Source organism: Cyanistes caeruleus, chromosome 3 (assembly GCF_971803275.1).
Source record: "Cyanistes caeruleus chromosome 3, bCyaCae1.hap1.1, whole genome shotgun sequence".
NCBI classification, from domain to species: Eukaryota; Metazoa; Chordata; class Aves; order Passeriformes; family Paridae; genus Cyanistes; species Cyanistes caeruleus.
This window is the reverse complement of record NC_141703.1, coordinates 88,519,838-88,539,987: the sequence shown is the minus strand read 5'-3', so window position 1 is coordinate 88,539,987 and position 20,150 is coordinate 88,519,838. Positions and strand designations below refer to the sequence as shown.

At 36.9% G+C, this 20,150-nt stretch overlaps 1 protein-coding gene across 1 annotated transcript in view; it reads right to left on the bottom strand.

Moving 5' to 3' along the window:
* The window catches only part of MAN1A2 (mannosidase alpha class 1A member 2), a 132,753-nt gene that overhangs the window by 70,131 nt on the left and 42,472 nt on the right, over window positions 1–20,150 (bottom strand). Inside the window, exons 3-5 of the mRNA XM_023940350.2 lie at window positions 19,083–19,179; window positions 2,863–2,981; window positions 433–513 (exon numbers count right to left, since the gene is read on the bottom strand). Of these exons, the coding sequence (XP_023796118.1) occupies window positions 433–513; window positions 2,863–2,981; window positions 19,083–19,179 (297 nt within the window). The remainder of the gene's footprint in view (window positions 1–432; window positions 514–2,862; window positions 2,982–19,082; window positions 19,180–20,150) is intronic.

The following is a 20,150-nucleotide window of genomic DNA, read 5'->3' as shown; positions in this document are numbered from 1 at the left end:
TGTCACTGAGAAAATGGTAAGAAGATTGAGTAGCACTTGGATGAAGCAATCCTACAGCCTCGCAGGACAAATGACAAAGATACTATTTCTACCTTCATGAAGTTACAGAGTATCAAAACAAGTTATTGTTGGCATGAGAAGGTTGACATTTCACTTGACATTTCAAACTGATGCTTACTTGAGTGGATAACTTCTGAAAACATCTTGATAAAAGAAGCATTTCTAAACTGTAACCAAGCGTCCTAAATGGCATAAGATCTACTCAGAAACAATTTTTAAAGATTCCATACTCTTAAGAATTATGTTATTTTGGACAACTGACTGCTGTGAAATTAGTTTGCAAGCTACTGAGAAGTCAAGATTCTAGAAAAGTCTTCATATGCCACATTTGCCAGAACACACTGAATTTTAGACACCTTCCAATCTCCTTACCTCTTGTCCTGAAAGGTAGTATGCTGCTAGAAGACCGCCAATGAAGCGAATATTGACCTCAAAAACAGACACTTCAGAATTCTAGAACAGAAAGAAAGCATTAATAAATAATTAACCAACTCCTTAATCAAGGAAGAAAAAAAATTGTCAAGGCAGAAGAAAGTACATATCCTAAGGCAATCCACATGCAAGGGTCTGAACTGTTGCAGTGTCTAGTTCCAAACTGAAATTCTCATGCACATCTTTGTGACATCAAATGACAATTCTAGTTACAGCTTCAATCAATTTTATTAAAATCAAATTAGTTTTTCTCCTGCCCTCTAACCATTTTATCACCACAAAGTGCAATTACAGTAATTTGAGGCTGGTGGGAAAGAAGGCAAGGACTGTACATTTCTAAAATTCAGCATCTTCTCTCTTATGCTTCAGCATAACACCAAACCTTCAAGGTTTAAAAGATAAAGCAAAATAATAATTAGAAAATTCCCATAATGCACTTTTGTAACCTGAATTACTAAAATCAAATTCAGAGCTCTATTTTAACATAATCTTTGTCTCGGAATAGCCTTTATGTTATGACAAGTAGTACTGCAGGACTACTGAGAAACTCAAAAGAATAAACCATTTTATTGCCTTCTTCCACACTATTATCCTTAGGTTAAATTCAACAGTATCTTTTGACTCATTTAACCCCACAAAAATTAAGAGGAACCAGATAGTTTTAACAACTGACTCCCTCTGTGCCCCATTCACTTAATTTCCCACATGCACTCTGTCTCCCCCATAAACTTCTCTTCAACCTATATTCTGACACAGAAATGTAGTTTTATTAAGAGATTTTGAGATAGGTAAGATTTTTCCTTTTATCCAGAAAAGTCACTGCAACATGCAGTGAACAAGCTGACTCACCAATCTGCACACAGCTGAAATGACATATACAGGTACGTGTTTCCTTTCGTGCTATTTCTATGGCACCTGCAGTGCTTGGATCAAAACTAAATGTATTTTGCACATATTACATATTTCAGAAAGATTATGTAAATAAGGATTTCTTCAAACAGCACTGATTGGAAGTCTGAAATACTCCCAAATGCTTTTAGTAAAAGGCCTTCTCTTTTCACATAGAGCTGATACAAGAAAAATAACACCAATACAGCATGATTCCACTTAATACCTATTAAAGTCATGAATCACACATGCAGTGGGACAGTGTAAAGTATAACCAATGATTTCCATTTCCCAGTAGAAGAATCCAAGAGGATCAAATTTATGTATTTATTTATAAGTTCCAAATCATATAAGAAAATTACTCAAGTTTGGTGTATACACAAGACAACTCATTAACCTTCAGAAATGGTTTTTGATACATAGGAAGATGTAATTGAACCCCAGAGGGTCATGTAAATTTCTTCCATCCAAATCCTAGATTAATACTGCAAATTTATATTGAAATTGCCTTAGATCAGACAAAAGTTATGGAAGCAATTTAGTTCACCCTCATAATGGTATCATTATGTCTGCACTGTCTGATATATTTAGGATCTTCAGTTTTAGACAGAATAATTATCTGGCACTAACTGAAAAAGCAGAGTAAAGTTTCTTTGATGTTTGCCAGACAGTCAAGGTATAAATCAAAAGGAAAAAGCCCAAACAAATAAGTTTTGAAAAGTAGGTTAAAATACAGAAACAGTAAGCATTTGCTGAATTCTGAATACAACTATATTTCATTATGTGCATTTACTGAATGAAAAATTATTTTTGGAACCACAGGGCAAATCCAAGGACTGAAATACAAATTCCATCACAGAATCTGTGACAGTCCCAAAATTAGTACTAAGAACACTAATCAATAAGACTAAAATAGAGCCATTTCTTCCATTTAATGCTTCCAAACTCCCAAGAATGTCAGATGCTATATGATCAACTGGGAAATTCTCCTGATAGATTAAGAGCCTGTAGGAAACCTCAGGAATTCAAGTGACATACTTTACGTTAAAACTCTTAAGAAATGGAAGAAGAGACAAGATTGCATTCTTAAGAAAATGTTACACCATAGTTTGAGGGAAAATTGTCTTTCAGTAATTTGCAACAACTATCAGCCAGTAAAACTTTGTCTTTCTGTCTTCATTTCTGAGGCCTGCCTGTTTTTCACAAAACACTTCCCCTTACTTCTGTTATCCAATTACAATTTGCACTTTGAAAATACAATATATAGATGTATCTTTACTTACAATTCTAACTATGAAAGGGTCAGGGTATATATTTTTTTTCCTAAAACAAAGTTAGATATACAGAGAATGTCACTAAAGTTTACATCTGACACTTAGATCCATAAGTTTTATTAAGCTTCATCTGAAAGATCTCTTCTGTCTCCCCCAAAATGAGCACTGTGAAAAGGATTAGAGAAATATTAGGGTAGGCTCTACTCACCACACTGAAATCAAGATTTTTGTCAATCCATTCTTGTCCTTCTCTGAATTCATCGTGAAGGCCCATGATATATAGAGTATCCAATGCATCTACTATGGTAGCACCCATTTGTGAGTTTCCTACATGCAAAAAAGAAGGATTTCTATTACAAGTGACTATTTCACTACTTTTCTTAAGCATCACAAACATGAGAAAATAACCCAAGCACTAGCAAAGCAAAGTTACTACAAAGGTGTCAGCACAAAGGATAATCAAAACAAACAAGGAATTAGCAGGTACATAAGAGGATTCCCACTTCTCTTTTAAAGTATCAATCCTCTGGCACAATTTGGCTTCTGGAGAGAAAAGAATACTAAAGATGGAAAAAAGATCCCTTTTTATCTGCTTTCCTAACCTGAACTTGAGCAACTGTACTTTGACAAAAAAAAAAAACAACAACAACCAAAAAACACCCCAAAAAACCCACAAAAAGCCCGAAGGACAGAAAGACATTCAGCTTCAAAAAGCTACTAGCGATTCTAGGACAGAAGCATTACTAAGGGGGTAAAAAAAAAATGCATATGCAAGATATAGTAATCAGTACTTGCAGTAATGCCTTGCATTTCCCAACATTTACTTCTGAAATATTCAAAGTTTTGCAATTATGGATGCTAGCTAATGATTGAAAAGCACGGACTGATGAGCAGGGAAGCGCTGGCCTGGCGAGGCTGCCAAAGCCGCAGTCCCAAGATGTTCCCCTCAGTGTCTGCAGGGACACACGCTATGCGCCACTAATGGATTTCTCAACTGTCACCACTTCAAGTGGAGCATTGAAAGCCAAATAAAAATCAATGGTGCTTTAAGCTAAAATGCCATTCACTTGAAACAGCAGCAATTTAGAGCTGATTGATGAGTGACTCATCGGTCTGTGCAAGAGATGAGAGGTGGTGAGCCATGGCCCATGATAGCCCTAGCCTCCTGGGGCCATCCCAACCCAAGCTGCTGCCCTCAGTAGGCACAAATCTTGGTTTCTAGAGGAAAGCAAAAATTATCACGGGTTATCTGTTTTCATGGAGTGCATAAAACTTCCTGTGCACCAACAAAATAGCCAAATTTCACTGCTCATACCTGTAATCTATAAACCAGTGCAATAACTCTGATTAGCAATTTAATGACACTAGTGTCCTAACAAGTAAATTTTAGGGTTCTTTTAATGTGCTTTCCACCCATAATGGGAATCTCTACAGCACAGTGTTCCTGTTTGGTAGTTTTTATTCATCCATTTCTGCCTTTCATATGGTCAGAGCTATATTTTTTCCCCTCAACAGTAACTGAATGAAGCCATCACCCCCACTGGGTTCTTTCGCACACCTAAACGACTGACCTGCAAGCTTTACTCCATTTTCAGGGACTTCTTTTCCCAAATAACAAAAATTAAACACAACAGTATCCATGACAAAGTTACCAACAACTAATTTTTAAAGAACAGCCATGCATCTGTTTGTTTTAATTTCAATTAGATTTGGAAAGCCTAAAGTTGGTGGTGTTTGTTAAGGAAATTCAAGTACATATTGGGACATGCTGCCTTTTGCAAGATTAATTAAAAGACAAATCCTTTGAAAAATTGTCACCAGCCATGCCCATAACTCTCAGGAAATGAATTCACTGTGGTGCTTTAGCACTGTAAGGTTTAATGCCTTCAGCCAAATTCCACTGCTTGCGCTAAAGTAGAGCCACAGCACTGCACTTAACTTTGCACCTTTTCAAAAGCATAATGACACAGTTATCTAATTTATCACTTCAAAAACATGCAAATAAGACCATGACACAAGGATTACTTTCAGTACTAGCTGACAAAGTATTTTTAAACAAAGTTGGAATGTGTTACATTGCTTCCACGACACGCTCAAAGTAATTTCTGTTCCTTTATTTAAACCACATTGATAAAACTTTCATATACACAAAGTGTTTGAATGAAGAGGGATACCTAAGTCTTGGGAAATCCTGAAAGTTCCTCTTGCAATAGTTTCAAAAAGTAAAAATGTTCCACCTTAACCACAGTGGTAATCACATCAGTAAGCTCTTGTATTCTTTAACTGGCATGGGATGTGGAGAACACATTGCATGAAAACGAACTGGTGTGTCATTGCCGGCCACCCTACCTCCCCACACCTACTCCAAAGAACTTCAGACACCATGGTACAATCTGCCACAGTTTTCTAGATCTCAGATCAAGTGTCCACAACATGGGAGAGTAATATGTTGGGAGCAAGAATATCTACTTGCCAGATCTCAAGAATGTATCTTCAAAAACACAAATTTAAACAATCTTTTTCACATGGTTCTCTCTGCACAGAACTATGGCAAAAGGGCCATGGAAATGAAAAAGCACGTAACTTTTGCCATCTCACAAATCCAATAGATGAACTCAGAGAGAACAGAACAGAGCCCTCTCCAGAGCTAAGCAAAAATGTTCATAGTTTCCCCAGTGCATCCCATAATGATTGATCAATACGACTTCACCAAATGCAGACAAGAAATTTTCTTTCACTATCACTGCATTAAAAGTGAGCCCTCAACCCCATGTAAGAGGTCTTACCTAAACCAATGGTCCCCGAAAGGAATTGCCCACAACCCGTTTCACACCAGATCCTTCAACATTGTTTGCATCCACAGAAACAAAAAACAGCTCAATAAAACCAACTTGTTAGGCACTTTTTGTCCCTAAGAGTCAATTAAAGGCATAGGCTCACACTCTGAGATTTTTGTCTGGGCTGTACCCTAAAATTTTGTTCAAGCCCTCCCTCTGTCTGCCTTTACATTCCTTTCTTTCACCTTTTATGCTTATCTTTCCTAGAACCATGAATGTCCGACAAAACTACTAAGAAAAGCCCCTTCTCTCACGAGCCTCTTCCCTAAGCAGTGATGGGCACTTGTTTCTGAGGCACAGATCAGTATGGTTATAACTTCTAGATTCCATGTGACAGCCCAACTGTTCTTTATCCCAATTTCCTAAGGATAGTATACACATCCCAACCTATAATAAATTGTTAGTTTTTCTTTTTTCATATAAGCAGGCTTTTTCAACCAAACTTGAATTATTTTAATTTTTTCTACACATGAATACTTCTTCCTTGAGGAAGACTTGGAGGAACAATCTTTGCATTTTCAAATCCTTTTGGCTCAACACATATCCAAAAGGTCAAGAGATGACAAGTCAAAATTTTGGAACAGATTGTCTGCCTAGTCTTCTTCCTTTAGTGTCAATCAGGTAACTGGAAGCAAGTTAATTCCCTCCTCGTGGGTTTTGAGGCGGAAGAGTCCAAAATGCAGAATTCATACTCAGAAGTCTTGTGACTACAAGATTACAGGGCAGAACTGAACATAATGCAACACTCAGGACAACACTCATGTAACACCTTGGCTGCTCCATACTACAAGATAAGTACAACTTAAAACCATCTGTGCCTACGTTATGTTTGGTCAGAGAGTAAAATTAATTCATTGCTCTCAGCATCTTTGTTCAGACACAATGTAGAAAGGATGTCATTCTTAATTTATTCTTAAGTAAGAGCTTCCACTGAATCTGTATCTACAACTTGACCAAAACAAGCAGTGACATTGTAATAGCTGTCTTCATCTTAAAATGTACTGCACTACCAGCAAGGCAAAGTAGAGTAGGTAAAGTAGAAATGCATAGGCAGTAGTACTTCCCCCTACTGATACTGATAGAAACCATTCATCTAAAGTCACAAAGTGAAATAATTTTCCATTCATAATAGAGAACATTCTTTTTTTCCCTTTCACGGCCACGGCAAGATCCATAAATTTTGCCTTAAAGGACAAGGGGATAACCTTCCTGGAATTAAACTGCAGAAGGTATCATTTGAAGCACCATAAAGTAACCCTAAATAATGAGATAACAGTTTAAAGTATACACTTCTTGCTACCACCTCAAGCAGTCTATTATTGCTCCACAAATAGAGGGAGCAGATGTCTCATTGTGGTGAAAAAAGGTTATAAAACAATTAAACTATAATAGAAAATAACACTTCTGCTAGCTGAAGGCACTCCTCCCAGGGTCTGCCTCTGTTCAATACAAAAGCTCAGCTAGTCATGTCACATAGGATAATAACCAATTCCAAAAAGGCTCAGTTTTACAAACGTCAGATTAGGAAGTTTCCTCTCCATATAATTATAGTTCTAGTTGATTGAGCTCCAAATTTAATGAAGTTTGCCTAATGAATGCAATGCTCATTCTTCTAAATAAAACAGAACATCCATCATGAGCTAATGGAAAGAATTTAGCAGTGAAATAGCTGAACTATTAAGAAAATCATGCATACTCTCATTAAGCAAGAGTATTATTCCAAAGGACTGCAAAATGGTAATTCAGATTTGCAGTTAGGTAGACTTAAGTTTCCTGAGATAAGCCAAATAATTCCTTCACTTGATACCACATAAATCTAGTTTGAAATTTCTAGCAAATCATATGACTAAGTGTAAATATCAGGGCCTCTGAAAGAAAAATGGTCTTATCTGGAATTCTTTCAGTATGCCAACACATTAGATGAAGAACTGGCTTATTAGTACCATTTGAAAGTCTCACAAGAGACTATCAAAGTACAAGGGAGACAGATTGTTGTCAAGTGTTCCACGACAAAAGGAATATGAAGAAAATAAATAGCCCATTTTCATTATACTGTAAGAAAAAGAGTAGAGATTTAGAATGCCTGATATCAGCTCGGGGTTGCTTAGTGTATTTATTACATGGAAGCAGAAGAGACTATAAGCAGTGAGGTACTAGAGAAAATATGTGACTACATCAACTATACATAGATCAATTATGAACAGAAAATATTAAAGATACAAGACATAGACAAGTTAAATAAGGAAGAAGATGACAAATTAAAACTCTGCACCAACAAACTGAAATAATGCACTAAGCTGAAAGGTAATCATCAAATAGGTGCTTCACAGAAACTGATTATTTAACACCTTACCCATACCTCCTCCTTACTTCAACATGTATACAACACACACAAATCTCATTACCGCTCCCGAAAAATACTTCCATAGGGGCTTTCATTGGCCCGAGTGGAGGTTTGAGCAGGGATACTGAGTCTGCATGGGAGTGAGTTAATTTTCTTCACAGCAGTTTGTATGCTGCTGTGGGGTTTGGATGTGTGACTAAACCAGTGTTGGAAACACACCAGAATTTTTACTATTGCTTCCACAGCATCCAAGCTTTCTCTTTCCCACTCCCCTACACCCTCACAGTGAATAAGCCAGGGGAAGGAAAAAGGTCGGAGAGAGAATTTCCCTCTTACCCTTTCTCCCTCTGCCTGTGCTCCAACACCTCTGTGCCACAAGTGTGTGTGTGTCTTACAACACACTTGGCAGTTACTCAGAGACTTGCTAGAGGAGTAACAAACCTGAAGAAGTCCAGCCTACACAAATGGATCTCTCATTACCAAAATGTATGCTGCTGCTGCGAAGTCAAGGAAACCAGCCTAAGTGGAAAACTACTAAGGCTGCTGTGCTCCCAAGGAAGTCATAGAAATAGGCCTAATTAGGTGCATGTAACCATTCCTACTCTTCTACCTCAAGCAGTGACTGAGAAGGAAGCATTTTATTTTTCCTTGGAAAAGACAGCAGATGACACATCCAAAAGCAGGATGCTCATCAGTCCATTTACAGTCAAGGTAGGGTTTTCATATCTCCCAAACCAGTGACAAAATCACACAGGAATCTAATAAAGACTCTTATCCTCCTTTGCAAGAGCAGCCTGCAGACATGATCTACATTTTGAAGAAAGCTAGGGGAACTGGAAAGATTGAGGAAGAAGCTGCATAAAGTAAAAGCATTTGGGCCATTACTGAAGACAACTGTCTCTATACCACACAAAGAGCAAGTATCTCTGTGTTAAGACATCCCTGCAATCAAAATAAGTTATTTTACACTCTAGAAAGTAGACTTATCTTCCTAAGCAATAAAAAGCTGGAATCCATAGTTAGTTGTGCGTAAAGACTAGAGATCTAGATGCAAGAAAAGAGCTTTCACTCTCAAAACACCTTTCCCATGGCCGATGGGATGATCACACTGATTGACAGGACCATAAGATACAAACAGAAATAGTGCCAGAAATAGTATTGGTCTCAGCCTGTCTCATATCCAAATCTTTTTTTCTGCAGGGCCCTGGCCAGACATCACTTAGTGGAAGCTGAACCTACACCTAGTGGTGCAGAACATGCTTGATTACTGGTGTAGCTACTTGGGGATGGAGGCAGAATCAGCTTGCAGAAGCAATGTAAGAGGACCAAAGCCTCAAGGGATAATTTACCGTAATTTCTAAGATAAAATCTCCACTAAAGCAGGTGACCTCAGCTTGGTCCAGCACTACTGACAGGGCACCCAACCATTGGGGTGTACACAAGCGTAGATCCTCCCTTTTCCACTACAGTGATTCCAGAAACAAAAGAGGAAATGTAAAGCCGCCCCAAGGAGGAATATATACTCTCTCACACTTTGCAGCTAAAATTTTAGTTATTTTTCACATAGGCAGTTGCTTTAATTCCTAGCAACTGAGTGAAAATGCTTCCTTGATAAACTCAGCCTGACATTAAATACAGAGTTATTACAATCTTAAAGAAAATAAATATTCTTGTTATTGACATTCCTGTCTGCCCAGATTCATAATGGCTGAAAAATACATACTGGGAAAGACTGTGCTATATATTTAAAAATATACCAATTTCTTCTCCAAAAGATTTAAGTAATTCAAGTTTTCAGACTTCAGCAACAGGATTTCTTGATGTGATAGACAATTAGAGACATGGTATGAAAATATGTAACATGAAAATTAAAAGCAAACAATTATCAACAGTTTTCCATATCTCTAACGAGGGTCTGGCAATAAAGCTACCACTACTGAAGCATACCACTTGCAAAATATCTTAATGACTCACAAGGAACAAGATAATGTTTAAGAAAATTAATTAAACTTTTGAGCAAGGGAGTTTAATTTCACTGAGAAAACAAGTGCTTCAAAATTAGTCAATGAAACTATACATTTCATACAAAACTGCAGTATATGATTTCAGCCCAGTCATAAAATGCAATGAATAAGCCTGTAAGTATCCATGAAGAAACCAATTGCCTTTAACATTTTAGACTAATTAAAAAAGCAGAACAAAAAACTAACCATACTGATTGCTTAGTTCTGTTAAATTGCTGATAATAGACAAGAAGAAAAGGAGGTCTTAATGTTTTGTACCAGACAATAGAGCATTTTAGCATATAAATAACATTAAATGATCAATTGTAATGCTTTCCTTAATTTCATAACTGAGGAAGTAATGGGAGTAGAACACTGAATAGTATGCTAGACTTTGAACCTATTAAAAACCAGACCTGCTGGTATTTGTTAATAATCAACAAACTGGTGCTTAAATACCTGTACTCTTAAGACTCAGATTTTAAAACTCTGCCTAAGAATCTATACTGCAATAAACCTTCCTCTTGACTGCTCTTCCCTTGATTGCTTTACTTTGCTTCCTAACTCTTACATGGCCCTTCAAATTAATTCAAATTTCATGCAAGCAAGAGCTGAATGCAGTCCCCCTACTACAAAGCCTGAATATCCTCAGACCATTTCAATTTTCTACATTTCTATCCAATTTCCTCCATATTTTTTGTCTCTTTATTTTTAAGCACAAAGACCAAACTGAATTACTGTACACAGGAGGAGGACTGTATGCAGACCATAATACAGATTAATGCTGGAACTATGATCTGAGTTAGTGGAAGGTTAAGACCTGCTGATAACTGAAAAGCCACAATGTCAGGAGAGAAAGGCTAGGATGAATTTCAGAGTAGGAAAACAAGGAGGGAGAGAAGATGGCATTGTGTACAAAGGAGGCCATGGAAGTGTATCAGAAAGAAAGCAAGAGTAACACGCAAAAAGTGAATGGTGATGGCAAATCTGCTGCACACACAAAGCAGTCAACCAAAACTAACCAAAAACACAGATCTAAATTAAGCCCATTTTGAGAAAACAACAAGTGGAAGACTGAAGGGAAAAGTGTCTGTGAATGATGGCCTGGAAGTATGAAGAACCTAAACACTGGCAGCAATCAGTTAAACATAGTAGCAAGCAAAGCAAGAATTAATATTTGAGAGTAAATAAGAGAACAAGATGGTATCTGAACTTGAGTATAGTTGTATGACTTGATGCATGAAGCAAGCTAAGTACAGATCTTCCAAGACAAGATACAATCTCTCACAGATAACTGTAAGCTAAATTACTTTGTCAGCTAGGCAGTAGGAAAAGCCTATTTTAAAAAAAAACCCTCCTAAGAGGCATCACGGCACACAAGCTTTTCTGTCTTTATATCTGGGCCACTTCCACACATTTTGGTCCAAATCACATTCTAAATTTTCTTTGGGACAGCGTAAGAGGAGCAGATTTTCAGTGGTATAGCTGCAGAACTTCACCAGAAGGGTGCAAAACTTGAGTGAACAGTATCAGTGTATTAGGCACAAGCACGGTGCTCCACTCACATGGTTGAACTGTTCCTGAACTCCAGCTGCCTTATACATCTGCTGGCTTCGGATGACAGCAAAGCATACCCACACCTGACTCCTTCACTGTACATGTGCCCATGGAGCTGTCCTCAGCAGATTTAGTCTTAGAGCTCAGAATGCTAATTCTTACTCAGTTGTCATGTCCATCCATATTTTAACACAGTCCAAAACAAGACTGCACAGCCTTAACTTCATTTCCTTATTATACCCTCTGCTCTCAGTTCCAAAGGATAGGAAAAAAGTCTAAATTCATGAATAGCATTCCCACAACCTAAATAATTCACAGATCAAAATAAATGTTAAGTCCAAAGATTTCCAACAAGAAACAATGTTTTTTTTTCTCAGAGCTAACCATCTGGTTTATACAAGAACAGGAGAGAATGCTATTGGACAGAATAAAAATTCTCAGTTTGAGCCCTGAACTCTAGTATGACTTAATTTTTTCATTACCATTTCATGCAGATGTTTACCTCACTATCCTACAAAAGCAGGTTACAGAAATGAGGTGTCTAATTCCACTTTGCATTTGCGCATCTTTTGTTCATTTTGTGGGATTTTCTGGTTAAAGCAGAATTTTCAATCTTCTGAACAGGATTTTATATAATTGCTTCAGACACTTGAAAAAGTCACTGAGTACAACTGCCCTAAATGTGTTGTACACAAACTAATACAAACTGTGTGAGAAAAATTCAGTAGGAATATTGTATTATTAAAAACAACAAGACAACAGCTGCTCATGGTGAATTTTCTTGATATGCATAGGCACACTTATGACAGTTTGATGAAATATCAGTGACATTCAAAAAACATTCTTTGCTAAGCAGTTGTTTTTATCTACAGCACCAGTACTGTAAAACACTTAAGAGAGAACACACAGATTGTATCCTGTCTGCACAAATTTGCAAGTTTCAGAGAACAACTATATTCTGAATAAGCACAATACACATTGCAGTGAAGCAAAGCAGTGTTAACAAATCACTATTTGCCCAACTGGCCACATTAGTCAGAAGACAGCTTTAAATGAGATAAACAAAGGAAAAGTTAGAAATTTCATAGCAGAAGTCTTGTTCTTAGCATCAAAGTCTTTTTAAGAAGCGAACTTGCATACGGACAGAGAACATAACACAGAAGGGATGTGAGTCCACCCCTAAACAAAAGCTCTTAAGGAAACTGACCTGCCACAGGGTAAAAGAGAACTGTTCTCATGCAGATGAATAATGGTATAAAAGATAGGAAATGGGTAAGTGTAAACCACCATCAGTGTGAGGTAAAATCACCAGTGGGATCCTACTGAGATAATTGCTCAGGCAAAAGCTTAAATAGGAAATAACTGAAAATATTTATAACATTAGATTTATAAAATATATCATTAGATATAGTGGATGGGGATTTCCAAAAGGAATGCTAGTACATTGCTAGTGCATGAAAATCTACCCTGTACTGTTTGTAGACTCAACAAGGAGCCTAAAAGACAGAGAATACAATTATTAGGAAAAGAACAGCATGCAAAACAGAAAAAGGAACAAAGTTTTAGTCTTCCTCTCAAAGACCAAAAAAGACCCCAAAATCACTACCTTAAAAATATACAAAGAAAGAAGATAACAACATATCAGGTATGAAAAAATGTAAGTAAAAGAAATTAGTTTACAGGCCAAGACCCTCCATGCAGAACAGAGGCACTACTGAGGGTAATTTGCAGTTCTACAAACTCATGAATGGCGAGCAAGAGATAAATAATGGATTTTTTTTTTTCCCCAACAACAAAATTAATCCAGGACAGTGAGCAGACTTCAAATCTAAAAAGTTTTCAACACAGTATCAAATCTAATGATGGAACCACTCATAATGGGTTATGTTGCTCTTAAGGTTGCCCAGACTCCAAAGCAGTTTGGACAAAATCAAGGAAAAATAAACAAGAAGTGATTAAATAAAACTTGCTGCCTCTGACCACAGAAGCACTGACACTACACAAACTTCTGTAAGGCTGTGGAGTACTCTGAGACAAGCTCATTGTGAGCTTTTCCTGTTCTTACATGTCTTCCCTAGGTACCAGCTATGAGCAATTTTTGAAGACTGAGTAACAATCATGTTTGATCTGTCATCTGACCTGAAGGAACTTTTCTTGTGATATTAGAACACTGTTCTAGTTTCAAATAAAGCTAGCAACTCAAGAGTTATGCTCTTTCTCAAAATTTTATCTTTCCAAAATTTGTGTCACTGGTCAAAAAAATATACATTCAATGTAAGACTCAACATTATCTCTCTGTAGTCACTCATTACTGAGTTTGCAGAGGACACAGATGCATAGGCCTGTCTTAAGGCCATTTCCATTTATTTTAAAATTGACTTGAACCTGAAATACAGAGATTAGGCTGAAATTTGCATTGTGAAATTACCTCTTTCCTAGTTAGCACGAATGGATTTTCTTTCCCCTTCCATTTGTCACAGAAAAAGGCAATAATGAGAAGATTACTTGTACATGTAAAGGTAAAAGGTAAGAATGACTGCTCACTAAAGGAGGGGTTTTTTTTAATCAAGATAACATGCAGTCAAGAACACTATTGTTTACATATATACCTCATATTCCCTTTTTGTGCTCATTTATCCTTCTACGTGGATTCAGAGGCTGAACACATGCACAGAAAAAAAGAATGTGGAGCAGAAGCTGTGTTTTCCACCTGTCTTTTTATTAGGATTTTACAGTGAGAAGATACCAGAACTTTTCTGTCATGTTTTCAAAAGATCTTTACACAATCTTTAACGTGTATCATCTATTTTCTTGCCAGTGGAAGTGTTTGTCTCCATACTGTTTATGAACAATTATTTTTCCAGCTAAAAACCAACCAACCAAACCAGAAAATACAAAAGGCTTACTAAATCAGACACCCTTGACACTCAATGTGAACTTCAAAAGTAAATTACAACTAATCAGGTGGCAGCAGATGATCATGCCAGAGCAGCTCAGGCAGCCCAACAACTGCTACAAGGACAGATAACAAAAATGTCTTATAAATTAACGAATTTATAAGATATATATTTATATATATATATATATCTCATATATTTAATATGACCAATATATATAGATTTATATATTGATCATATTAAATATATGATATATATATATAATTTTATTTAACAAAAAACCTGTTACAGCATTTTCTTGTAGCGCTTACAAGAAATATTCCACCTCTCACTTCAAGTACCACAAAGTGGATAAAGAAATCGTATTGCTCTCCCAAGCTGTACTGTACTTGTCAAAAGTATTGGAAAGGAAGGTTCCTTTGCCTGACTCAGCTCCTGCTTGCAACAGCCTCCCATCCTTGCAGTCTGACAGATGCATTTTCTTTGGGAGTTTTGCTGCTCCTGCTACCTGGCACTGGGAGAAATGCACTGTCACATCTCCATTGCTTAGCAACACAAGGAGCTGCCACAGGAGCTTCCTACATTGCTGGGGCCCTGGGCAGTCACCTCAGCAACTTTCTCCTGTGGCATGAGGGTTCATCAGTGGCACTGGCAGCAAAAGGATGAGGCTGGCTGTGCACGAGCCAGCCAACAGCACACACCCAATGATGTGCTACAAACCAAGTAGTCCACTGGAATATTTGAGAATATTCAGCACACAAGCTGCCCCACCTCAATCCTTGAGTTATTCTCTTGGTTGTATCTTGCTCACCAAGAACACTTAAAATGCCAGACAAAAAATCCTCATAAAAGAGAGGACAGGTTTATTTGGTCAAGTTTTAAGGAAGAGATTAAGGCACTGCATTGCAGCCTTGGGGCTCTACCACAAACGGAACCACAATGTGACTGCACTGACAATTCTCTCTTCCCGTCTAGAAGACAGGATCCCAAGAGAGCTGGCAGGCAGCTCAGGTTAAATTGACTGTGTGGCACCTGAGATGAGAGAACAGGAGAGGTATGGAAGCACTATCAATGCATGAGACAGCTCTAGTGTGACAAAATAATGACTTTATTAAATCTTTGTGCATGAGAATGGGTATGCCTGTATGCAAGAGTCTACAACTTTAAAACGTTGTATCACTCTTTAAGATCTTTCCACACCCTTCAAAGCATATCTACACATATAACTGTTTATAGATTATGTACATTACCAGATGATCTTCATATATAGCAGCTCATCTCTAGATACAATACATCCAAATGTAAGGTTTAGAAATGTACTGCTAGTAATATGGGAAGTTTTCAATTTTGCAAGTGTTGTATCAGTACTTTGCCACATACTTATTACTTGACAAACTGCATATCTTCACTTTATTTTTAGATAATTAAAATTAGCTAAACCAAAAAACAACCCCAAAACACAAAATAAAACACTTCACAAATGTCAGAACTCTCATTTCAGAAAGCATCAGGTTAGATGACAGCCCACAATTTCAAGCTTTGGTGAGGACAGTGTTACAAATCACCCAAGCATTGTCTATTTTCTTTATATTTTTCTTTAAAGTGGTTCAGGTTCTCAAATAAACATATTTTAGAAAAACAGAGATTGAAGACTCATGCAAAGTAGCTACTCAATTTAACTCACAATAAAGTATCCTTACAGCTTATGCTATGGTAATTAATTCATAAGATGCTGGAATAAAAGATACACCACAAACACACATAGTTTAAAACTCTGAAGCATATCTGGACTGAATAATTTTAATTGTGTTTTCAGGAGATTTTCACCTATGGGACATCAAACAAGTGCAGAGACAAATCATCTTCAAACAGCATGTTTCAGGTGGTTACTCTCATCCTCAAAAGCAAATCCAGTCAGATTTCATTAGAGGAAGAGAAACTGACAATACCATCAACTATTCCAGTTTGTGCTAAATTCAGAAACCCTCCTGAAGCAAGCTCAGTGTTTGTTGTGCTTGCTCATTATCTTACATGCATCATTTTCCATCACCCTTTTCTCTTCACCCTTTGTGTTCTAATGAGAATCTGACCAAGATCCCTCACAAACCCCCTCTGCAACAATGCCCTGTGGCTGCCATCAAATTTTTTCACCAATTTAAGCAGTCCAGCAAAAAAGGTCAACTTTTTTTTTTTTGGCTTAGCTGCAACAACCTTCAGCAGAGCTGCAAATAAAAATTTAAACTGGAAAGAAAATTTAAATCTCTCTGTTGCACTTTCTCCTTGACTTTTATATTTTGTTTTACAGGGTAGGAATAAACACCAGCCTTTTCAAAAGGAGTTTTCACCCCCTTTCACCAACAGAGAACCTATTAAGGTTTGTTTCATGTATCACCTAAATATAAGTATCTTTAAAAGCTCACCCACTCCCAGTCACACTTTCCCAAAGCAGTACCATACTAATGCTGCGACCCTGCTGTTGAAGAGGTGCTATTCAAGATTACAAGTACCACCCAACTACACAGTTTGAAAGACAGTAATTTTAGCAGACTCTCCTTGACAGTTTACAGTCTGACATCTCAAAAGAACTGGCAAGAGTTTCTTGCTGCAGGCCAACTAATGCAAACCTAGCATGTTTTGTCATAGAAGTCAAAGTAATAATTGAGGAAACCCACAAACATTCTTGCTGGCATGCTTCAGTGAGGCATAGAGCATTTTGCTTTAAAGTTTGTATTTTTAATTACTGCAAAACTAAGATTTATAAGAGCAGAGCACTTATAGACCTCCTCTCCCCTTCTCTGACCCCAGACTGAAACCTGCTAGATCCTGCTATGTTAGAAACACTGGTGTTCTCCTTGGCATAGATATAGATATACACTGCTTTAGACAAAAGTGGAATCCAGCGGGGAAGACTAATGACTTATTTGTCTTCTAAATTGAATCGTGTTTAACCTCACTTGGGAGTTATCAGCAAACCTGATTTCCCAAAGATTCATGCAAAGGGCTGCCGTTCAACCAGCGATACCATCTCCTTGCAGGATCTCACAGACGTGCTAGGAATTGAAATGGAAGCACAGTAGATTGCAGTAATGGCTGAAAATAGTTTGGATCAAATCATCTTTGAGATGAATAATAAAAACAGATTTTGCTGAGCATCTTTTTATTAAAACTAGCATGAGGTTTCAAAAAAAATTAAGCAACCCTTCTATAATGGCAAATACTGCTGGGATTTGAGTCAATAGGGGTAATAGAGATTGGTAAAGAACTAGGAATAAAAATACAGCCTAGACAGTCCTTGATACAAAGACCAATTTACACACACACACATCCCCCCCATCAACCATTCACCAAATGAACAATAGCTGATTCTATTTTAGACTTGATCTATGCTGAAGATTATGTGTTTCAGAAAAGTTCTTCATATGAAATAGCCTTGAATAGAGCAATCATGACATGATTTGGCTAAAAACTAAATGGCACAAAATAGCATCTGGATTTTAAAAGGACAGACATGTAGGGCATTGGTTGCTAGAGTCAGCTGGAACAAGAGGAGCAGAAACTTTAACAGGGACAAGGCCTGCAATTTCTTTCAGAAAGCAATGCCAAAATTTTAAAAAATAAGCATTCCAAAGAATAATCATTCCAAGGGCAAAAAGCAGAAATCCTCTAGACTCATAGCAGCCATGTTTGAAAGAAGCAGAGGAGGAATGGAAAGAAAAGACTACAGTGAAACTGTAATTCATAACTGCTTCAAAATATGATGTCAGTCACATTAAAAGCAAACATCTGTGTCTTGCTGCCACATGAAGGAAAAAAAAAAACTTACTTCATAGAGTCTGGGTTACAAACCAAGGCTAATCTAAAATAACACATGGCAAATTAAGCAATAGAATTGCAAGCAGCAAAGACTAAATGATCATAAAGGTGAATATTAAAGAATTTTCCCTGTCAAATCCAATTTCATCAGCTGGAAAAAATATAAAGGAAAGCCATCAATTAATCATAACACTAAACTAAATCACAGTAAGCTTCAGAAGAGATTTTCTTTTGAAACTTAAGTCAGTGCCTATGTACAAGATAACAAAGTATTAAGAATACTAAACAATGCTGTCCTGGTATCTAATGCCCTTCTGTCATGAGAGAAGCCTTTTGCTCCAGTGCTCCCTTCAGCTCATACCCTCTCCTTGCACTGTGCATGGTGAGGCACTGGCACAGGCTGGCAAGAGAAGCTGGGGGTGCCCCATCCCTGGCAGTGTTCAACACCAGGCTGGATGGGGTTCCCAGCAACCTGGTCTCATGAAGGCGCCCCAGCCCATGGCAGGCAGGTTGGACTAGATCATCTTTAAAAGGTTCTCTCCAGCTCAAACTGTTCCATGAGCCTCATGGAATTAAACACAAAGATCTAGATAAGATCAGATGTTTGTTTTTTTTTTTTAAAAAAAACCAACACATTTCCATTCATTGCATCTCAAAAATATAACCAAAAAATAACCATCATTGCATCAGGACTTTCATTTACATATACACACACACACACAAAAAGCATCAGTCACATAAACACAGCTTAGCCTCTGCAGCAGTAAGAACACACTACTCCCAAAAAGATAGGTTAATAAAGTAATTCAATGAAATATCACTGAAATAATACATCTCTGTCACTCACACTTCAAAGATTTTTTTATTAAAATAGTTTGCTAGAAAGTTTTGGTAGACTTTCAAAGAAGATACATGGACAGAAATATATTAAAAAAATAAAAATAAAAATCACAAACAAACCAGAAAATATAGCCTACCAAATATGTTGGTGGAATGTCCTTTCCGGGCAATTGGTTTGAGCTCATTATGTCCCCATCCATATTGCCTATAATTGTCCCAGGCATGCTTCATCATCTAAGAAACAGAAAATAAATAGGATTTGATTACATTATAAAACTACTCTCTATGAATACAATATTTTACTCTTTATTTGAGACTTCATCTTTCACAGACATCCCAGCACACTGACTAATTACTTTGTCACTGCTGCTGTTACAGAAATCAGATTTTACAGCATGAATAAATTTGGAAAATAATCAAGTCTGTTTGACTTGAGCTATGGAGCCTAATGCTCTGTGTTAGGTAATTTTCTTTCTTTTCCTTTAATATACACACAGACATTTAAGAATATAAGCATAAGGAATGCATTTAAGTGTAAGGAATTGCTGTAAAACACTGGCTAATGTCTTAAGATGCTAACTAGAAGAAAAATATATTTACTGATACCTGAAGCATAAAAAGGATTTATTTACACTAATACATCCAAGTAGGACTCAACAATTTTGCAAAAGGCATAACAGATTTCTCATTAGCAACACCTACTTGACAAAGATGTACTGTCATATAGCCCCTACCAAAAGAAATGCCAAAAGCTTTGCTTTTTAGAAAGCATAAGGAACAAAGCAGTATAATGTTTTTATTATTTATTACACAAAACATTTAGCTTTTTAATAGAGATTTCTACCACATAGTAAGAAAATTGCATCTAAAAACCCAAAAGGTCATGCTGACTAGTTGTGCACATCAGCCACTAAGAAATGCTTTTATTGATTTGCTAAAATTCTTTAAACTCCTCAACTGTTGGAAATACAGCAGACACCAAGCTGCAAAGTGAACGCAGTTTTAAATAAATAAATATTATTAGTACCTAAACAGATAAAAGCAAGTAATAGGAAGAAATTATATATCAAAAGACACTGGCTTTACAAGAACAGTAAGGAAAAACCTTTAGAAAAACAGCCATGTGTATGTATCCACAACATCATACATATTTTTATATTTCATTTTAAAAATGGTATTTACATAGTGATAATATAAACAAAATC